General features: G+C 47.4%; 1 protein-coding gene across 1 annotated transcript in view; it reads left to right on the top strand.

The window, feature by feature from the left end:
• The window catches only part of LOC138481607 (vomeronasal type-2 receptor 26-like), a 48,097-nt gene extending 46,941 nt beyond the window's left edge, over nucleotides 1-1,156 (top strand). Inside the window, exon 3 of the mRNA XM_069613804.1 lies at nucleotides 245-1,156. Within this exon, the coding sequence (XP_069469905.1) occupies nucleotides 245-1,146 (902 nt within the window). The 3' untranslated portion in view covers nucleotides 1,147-1,156. The remainder of the gene's footprint in view (nucleotides 1-244) is intronic.
• The last annotated feature ends 7,068 nt before the right edge of the window (nucleotides 1,157-8,224 follow it).

Here is an 8,224-nt window from a genome sequence, read left to right on the forward strand (position 1 = left end):
GGCCTGTGAGGCAGCATGCCTTGGGAGAGGTAGGTGGAATTATTTATCAGGGAGTTTATTGTGAATAGAGAGAAGTGAGGTGAACCCTGGGAAGGCGCAAGAAGCCAAGAACGTGCTCTTTACGAGCGGTTTATGCCGGCCGCCATAGGAGTTAATTACAATTCAAGTCCTCCTGTGTGGCTGACTGTAAATTAGTGTGAATCTCATGCCTGCGCGCTAATGAAGGTCTTTCTTTCCTTTGTAGATTCATCTGACTGCTGGAATTGTCCTGAAAACTCCTGGCCAAATAAAGGACAGAACCAATGCAATCCAACAACTCTTCAGTTCCTGAGCCTCCACGATGCATTGGGTGCAGCTGTATCATGCCTGGCCGGCCTCCTCTTCCTAAGCGCTCTGTCTGTTCTCTGGGTCTTCAGGAGGTACCAGGACACACCAATCGTCAAAGCAAACAACCGAGGACTGAGCTACCTGCTCCTCATCGCCCTCATGCTCTGCTTCCTCTCCTCCTACACCTTCATTGGCCATCCCCTGAGGGTGACCTGCATGATCCGGCAAAACTCCTTTGGCATCTGCTTTGCCATCAGCATCTCCACTGTTCTGGCAAAGACCATCACTGTGATTATAGCGTTCAATGCCCGGGACCCCAGCATGCGCTCTTCGAGATGGCTGGGCCCCAGACTGCCTTATGGGGTGGTCTTTCTATGTTCATTGTTTCCAATCGTCATATGCACGGCCTGGCTGCTTCTTGACCCCCCATTCCCAGTGAAGATACAGATGGGGGACACCACCATCCTCCAGTGTGACGAGGGCTCTGTTCTCTTCTTCTACTTGATGTTGGGGTATCTGGGATTGTTGGCCACCGTCAGCTTTGTGGTTGCTTTTCATGCCCGGAATTTGCCCCAGAGCTTTAACGAGGCCAAGTTCCTGACCTTCAGTATGCTTGTGTTCCTGGCCGTCTGGATCTCCTTCATCCCGGCTTACCTGAGCACGCAGGGGAAGTACATGGTGGCCGTGGAGATTTTCACCATCTTGTCTTCAGGTGCTGGACTTCTGGGCTGTATCTTCATTCCGAAGTGTTATATTATCCTCTGTAGGTCAGATCTGAATACCAGGCAACACATAATGCAGAAGACAGCTTTCAAGTAAATGAAAAAATAAAACAAATCCAAAAAGAATAAGTTTTCTTACATTCCTTTTTAATTGCTTCGTTATATGCATTTCTTTACACTGTTAGGTCTATGCTGCCATTAAATGTTATTCTTTTCATTATTGTGTTATTATTGTTAGTGTTTTGCATCGCACCAGAATATCACCATGAAGTCCCTTCCGCATCTTTCTACCTCTGGCTCTTAACATGTATCGCCAGGGCGAGGCCTTTAGTCCCACTGAGCGTGGGCCCATCACGGATTTGGGAGGAGTCACCAGTGAGCGAGTTCTGTAGGAGATGGAACTCCCTCGGCTCCTTTTTGTTTGGAGGGGAGGCTTTTGCTTTGAGTTGGTTGGTTTGTGCAGTCTTCCTCTCAAAGAAAGTTTTGAGGGTGCATTAACTCTCTCTGCTGTGCCGGGACTTTGCAGGGATGTTGGCTCATTTCTTTTCTGTTTGTATGTAGAGTCTGTGTCCGGGTGTGTGCAAGCACCAAATACACAATGAAGGTTGCACTTCGGGATGTAAATTCGATCCTTGACCCCAGAGTTCTAGACAACGCCCATGATCCTGAATTGAACTCACATTGAATTGCCTCATTGTTGAGTCTTACACAAGCATCAGTCTTTCTTTTCTCACTCTAAAATGTTTCTCTGGCCTCAATTATTGTATTATTTTACTCTCTGACCAATGGACAAGTCTTTCATTCTCCCACACCCCTTCCTCACGTTTCTTCCTTAGTAGCTTCTGATAATTTCTCTTCTGCAAGAAGTCTCTTTCTACTGCTGCTGCTGTTCCTTTAAGAGAAACTATAACTGTTAACTGACAGTGCGGAAGGCCTGCGCGGAGAGTCCAGCGCTGAATCCAGTCACTCGCCAGTCACCCGACAGAGGCCAAACAGGCGAGTGGCTGAGGCAGTGAGAGTGTAGGAAGTCAGTGGAGAGACCAGGAGCAGTGGGTCAGAACCCTCAGAAGCTCTCGCCTATCCCCAGAAGCAGTACCGGTAGCAGAGGTGGTTGAGCTGGCGGACCCTAGAGTACCACTAATACTGCAAGGAACGTAGAGAATCAGTGCAGACGGCCTCAGTTGGTGTTGCTTCTATCCCCTCCTCCCCTCTTCTATCATCCCCCTTATTTATATATCATAGCGCAGGTTACTTAGGAGAGTATGTCTGGTTACAGGCAGGATTAGTAGCATAATTAGTTAGCAACAGTCACACAGGTCAGGAGACGCATTTCAGGCTCTAGTGATGCTGATTAGAATTTGTTGAATAGCCATGTTTTGATAAGGCTCTTGTAGTGCTGGTGAGAGGGCTCATTTCTAATGTACATGGGAGGGCGTACCAAATCTTGGGTGTAGCAACTGGAAAGCTGCCACCCCCAGCCCTGCCGCTCTTCAACCTTAGGACGAATAGGTGTGTGCTAGAGCTCGATCTGAGGGATCTGGTTGACCTTTTTTGGGTGACACTGTTATTGAGGTATGCAGGGGCATCCATGGTGATACATTGATGTGTGATGATAAGGGCCTTGAATGGGATTCTGGCTTGGATGGGGAGCCAGTGGGCTTCTCTCCTAATGTGAGAGATATGGGCTCTTCTTGTTAGTCCATAGGCAGCCCTTAAGGCCTTGTTAATGCTAACATTTATAATTTGGCCAGGTTAGTATTTGTGGTGCCTAGAAGGAGGATATTGCAATAATCCAGTTTTGATAGTCTGAGGGCGCGCGCTAGGGTGAGGCAGTTTTGTGGGGTGAGAAATGGTGCAGGGAGGGGTGAGGTGTGATAGGTTCACGTTAAACTGGCAGGGGTGATGAGGACCAGTCCGTGTGGATAGTCTGGATCCCCTTGTAGTCCCCAGACTGGGGCGGGTGGTGGAGAGTAAGATTACTAGTGTTCTTGAGCTGAGGTGCTCGTAACGTGCTAATCCTAGGCATGGAGTGTTGGTCCTTGGAAGGCTTGCGGGGTTGCTAATTGGAGGGTTCCCCATGAGTTTGGTTGGGTGTTTGTGGCCTAGTATTTCTATAGGCAGGAAGATTGTGGTGGTGTTGCAGTGCCAAGTTACTGCAGATGGGAAGGGGGAAGTTTTCAGTAAAAAGGGAGTTGGGCAGGGGAGAGGGTGGTGCCAGTGAAACCAAAGTCGGGCAAGGCCATTGCCAAACTGGGTGCAGGTGCCTGCCATGCAGGGCAGTAGTTAAGGCATCATATGTTCAATGAGATGGCTGTAGGTGGTTGCCTGTACGTTTGACAAGCTACAGGGCAGGTTATGGTCATGGGCTACAGCCATGGTGCGACACCTCGAGCGTGTACTAGCAGGTTCGTTGAGATATTGTGGTTAATATTGCGGAGCGCCAAGCTGTGCGATAACAGGAACTGTTATATATGAAGTGCGTCACACTAGGAATACTCGGTAGTGAGCTCGAACTATATGATGCGTGTTAGCCGAAGGGTGCACGAGCAGCGTGCTCTGAGTTCTAGGTGGAGAGCAGGATGCAGCGCACACTGGAAGTCCTTATGTCCGCTTCACTTTGTGACACTGATGGACGCGGCCTGTGCTGCTGATTCGGTGGCCACGAGTACCGTGGACTGCTCAGTGGTAGTGGGTGTGGGGCAAGCTCTTGACGAGGACGGGACTCCCCTGGGAGGGACCCAAGTGTAGTGGAGACCGTCCCACCGAGAGGAAACGTGGTTATGCCACCGGAATCGACCGGCAATCGGGAGACATCGAAAGCCCCTTCTCCCGTCACTGGGCTGATGAAAACATCGAACAAGAAGGCGGTCGGGAATCAGCCTTGGGAGCTTTAGGAACCCGTGGACCACGGTTCTATCCCGCTAAAGACACTGCAAAGCGCGCTAACACCTGTTTTTCTTTTGGTTTAAGAGAAACAGGGAGTAGGGGCAGGATGTGGAAGAGGGTGCAGCATGGATTTACAGGCCTCACCCGCTACCCCTGAGCCCCCACAGGTTCAGAAGACTGTCAATATATTGCATGTCGTCCTGTGGGAGGCGAGGCATCCCCTCAACAGTGTCAACCCTTCAAAATTGCTACTTTTTTTTAAAAAACATGTTTTTATTGTTTTCACAAATAAGCAAAGCGCAATTTAACGGAATAACAACCCACATGACTCCCCCTCCCTCACCCTTCCCCCTGGAAGAACTGGTCCATATTGCATTAGGTCTCAGGAAAGTCTGTATATGTCCGTTAATCTGATATTGTGCGGGCACCATTGTTCCATATAGTCTGTAAATAATCCAACCCCCCCCCATTCCTTCGTGAAGGATTCATTCGAGGCCTGTATGTGATGTCTGATCTTTTCCATGGTCATTTGTGACCAGACCTTTTGCAGCCATGTATATATCAGCGGTGGGTCTTGCTTTTTCCAGTTTTGGGCGACTGTCACCCATGCCACGATGATCAGGCCCATAAAGCTCCTCCAATGTGCCTTACTTAAGTTCTTGGCCTGTTGGTCTTTCATTCTGCATAACCACACTTTCTCCCCCAGCTGTTCCACCTCTGGGAACATCTTTCTCATTTCCTTTTTCACTTCCGTCCAGAAACCTTTGACCCCCTTGCAGTCCCACCAGATATGTTTCCACGTGCCTGCTTCTATGCACCCCCTCCAGCCGCGGCCGGACGTCTCAGGATACATAGTGCTGAGCCTCTCTGGTGTGTAGTGCCATTGGGCAACTATTTTCAACCACATTTCCCTGATCTGCACTGCTCGGGTGAGTTTTGGGATGCCAGCCCACGGCTCCATCCACTGCTGTGTAGGAATGTCTTCCCCAAGTGTTCTCTCCCATCTTTTCATGTATGCCCATTTTATTTCTTTGTCATGTGTGTTGATAAAGTTATAGAGTGAGGAGACTAATTTCTTAGTTCTAGAGTTGGTTAGTATGTACTTTTTGAATGGATTTAAATCCCTTGTGGCCGCTTGGGTAATCTCAGCTGTTGCCAGCCAATGTCTGAGCTGCTCGTATTTATACCTGTCCGCTTCTGTCAGGTTCCACATGTTTTTACATTCTTTAAATTATCTTATTTCTTTGTCTTGGAACATTTCCCCAATTATTTTGCACTCTGCTGCTTCCCATTTCTCAAAGGCCCTGCATTCTAGTCCCGGTGGGAATTGAGGGTTCCGACAGATGGCCATGAATGGTGCTATCGCTTTTAACGCTAAAATAAAAAAAGAACGTTGTTTGCTTACAGCTAACTGTTAGGACAGTTTTTCTGAAGTCCAACTAAGGGCTTAGTAAAACCATTTAACTGAGGCAGTAAAAGACTCCACTCTTAGTATAAGGGTGTACAACCTGAGTATAGGGTAGCGTAGACAGAGCAGCCAGGCTTATCTTAGGAGGGAGAGAGGGCAGTAGACACAGTACAAGTGAAATTGTAATACAAATGATCCAAAGAAACACTGAAACATTATGGCCCTCATTACAAGTCAGGCGGTGGACCATGGTGCTATTATTCCAAGGTGAGTGGGGCGGTAATTCCCCATTTACCATTTGCCCTTCCCCATTCCCATTTTTGCCCCATAGGGCATAATGGGGATGGGGAAGGCGCTAATTACGGCACCGTAAATTACGGTGCCGTAATTAGCACCAAGGTCGCTTAGCGCCTTGGACTTTAACGCCTGCAAAACGCAGGCGTTAAAGTGTGAATCAGGCGTTAAGGGTTAAGGGTTTTAATGAGGGCCTATGTATTGTAAAAATAAAGGATTTATTTAAATTATTTAAATACAGGTAGGCCCAGATAAATCTAGGGGTAAGTAAGTACTAAAACAATATAAGAAATCACAGTATAAAAACACAACACTATACTTGAAATCCACAGACCCAAGTATAGACCTTATTTGGAACACATAACAGTAGTGCTAGGAAAGTCAAAACCTTGTTATACACATTTAGTATAGGCCAAGCCTATTCTTTGGGAGTAAAAAAACAATGGTTACTTTCAGATTACATTCAGTAATACAAGGGCAGTAGGCCCTTCCAGTTGAACAGTGACTCTTGGAACAAATCACATGAACAGTCAACTGGACAATGGCCCTCATTACGACCCTGGCGGAATCCGCGGTGCTAAATGCACCGCGGAGCATGGCGGAAAGCCGCCGATAGCGCCATGGGGGTTGGCGGATTTACCACCCCATGCCGACCTTGGCGGAGCGGTAAATCCCCAATCCCCATTTTACCCTTCCCCATTCCCATTCTTGCCCCATAGGGTATAATGGGAGTGGGGAAGGAGTTAATTACGCCGCCGTAAAGTACGGCGGCGTAATTAACAACGAGGTCCCTTAGCGCCATGGTTTTCTCCGCCCGGTAAAACCAGGCGGAGAAAACCTCCATGGCGCTAAGGGAACTCGTAGTACGGCGGACGGGTCCGCCGCGATTAGCGCTGGCGGAAACCCACTCCGCCAGGGTCCTAATGAGGCCCAATATATTTTGTTTGAATAGTGAAACACTTATACTATGTGCAGTAAAAACCTATAACCACTTTTGTCATAACACACAGTTATACCAGGTGAGTAAAACCTAAGGATGTAATATACAATTACAGATGCTTTTGAAATCATGGAACCCCAGATTGAGGTAAGCAATAATTCTGGTAACTTGTTTTGGATGGCACACAGCTAACACAAGGTAAGTAAAACCCACCTACTTTAACTTCACAATGAAGGGGAAAGTAAAACCAAATGTCACACTTTACTGAATAGTTATTCCAGGTAGGTAACAACCTAAGGTAGACTTATTAAGGACAGGCTAGCAGCAAGTCAGGGAAAGCAAGACCCAGTTGGGGGACACTCATACAGTTATCCTAACAGGACTAACCTGGTGACTAACCTGGTGATTCCAACAGTTGGAGGACACTCATACAATTACCCCACAGGGGTAATCTGGTGTTACTAACGCATTACTTTTGTAAAGAGGCATGACCTAATCACAGGAGAGTAAAATACCTTCACATCTACTTTCTTTTAGACTGGTAAAACAGTGGCTAAGGAAGAAAAGATGTTAACCATACTTAGGAATAGTGCATCACACATTCAAGATCAGTAAGAACTTTTGTAACTGTTCACTCTTAGAATTACAGTTACCCACCAACTTTTTACAAGTAAGTAAAACACTTGATTTCTTTTCTAGGCAGAAGTCCCAATCCCTTCAAAGTCTTTCCCTTAGAGCATGAGTGTTCTCAGTGGTAGAAGGGGGGTCACTAGGACTAGTGACCAACAGGCAGTGTTAGAATAAGTTCTTTATTAGCAAAAGTCAGAGTTCCTTAGGAAAACTGGCAAACAGGTGAATACTTTACTACTTTACTTCTAGGGTTAGAAGAGGGTCCAGGGGCTTCACAGAAGACACCCCAGCAGGATTCTAGCAGTGGGACTGGGTGTGCTGGATGAGGGACCTCCCAATCACAGAAAACACCCCAAAGCTACAGAGAAATCCCAACAGGCTTAAGGTAAGTATATACCCAAGCCAACACAGTACCTCAGTAATGAAGAAGAGATTGCAGCAGGAGAACTTCAGACACTGCAGCCAAATACCCGGTCAGTGGATTCCTTGTCCTGGAGACTGAACACAAGACCTCAGAAGGGACTTTGCAGCAGGGATCGATGAAGAAGGCTCTAGGCAAGATTCTCATGACTGAATGGTGTTCTGTGGATTTGGCACCTTTTCAAGGAGCACAGAAGAAGGCAGAAAATCGCGGTGGAATTCTTGTCGTTTAAAAGGTCCAGCACTCTTGTGAGGGGACTTTTTGGACTGAATTTGTGTCTCTCGAGATACATTAAGATGCCCACGAAAGTTTCAGTGAGATTCGGAATTCGGAAGACGGTGCACCACACAGTGGCTGGAGGTCCCAGGGTATTGGGGTATTGCAAGAATGCAAGGGCGCAGCAACCTGTTGGATGGCTCAAAATGCAGAAATTCTTGAGTTTAGTGGGTTTCATCAGGCTCTGGGGTCGGGTCATTATTTTCGGAGACCCCAGGCTTATTGGAATGAAGGGCTGCAGCAGGCTCGGGTTACACAGCAGGCTCTCCGGTTGCTGGAAATCATCTCTGCCGTTTTTGCTTTGTCATCTTCTTTGATTT

Source organism: Ambystoma mexicanum, chromosome 5p, assembly GCF_040938575.1.
Source record: "Ambystoma mexicanum isolate Mex_15411 chromosome 5p, UKY_AmexF1_1, whole genome shotgun sequence".
NCBI lineage: Eukaryota > Metazoa > Chordata > Amphibia > Caudata > Ambystomatidae > Ambystoma > Ambystoma mexicanum.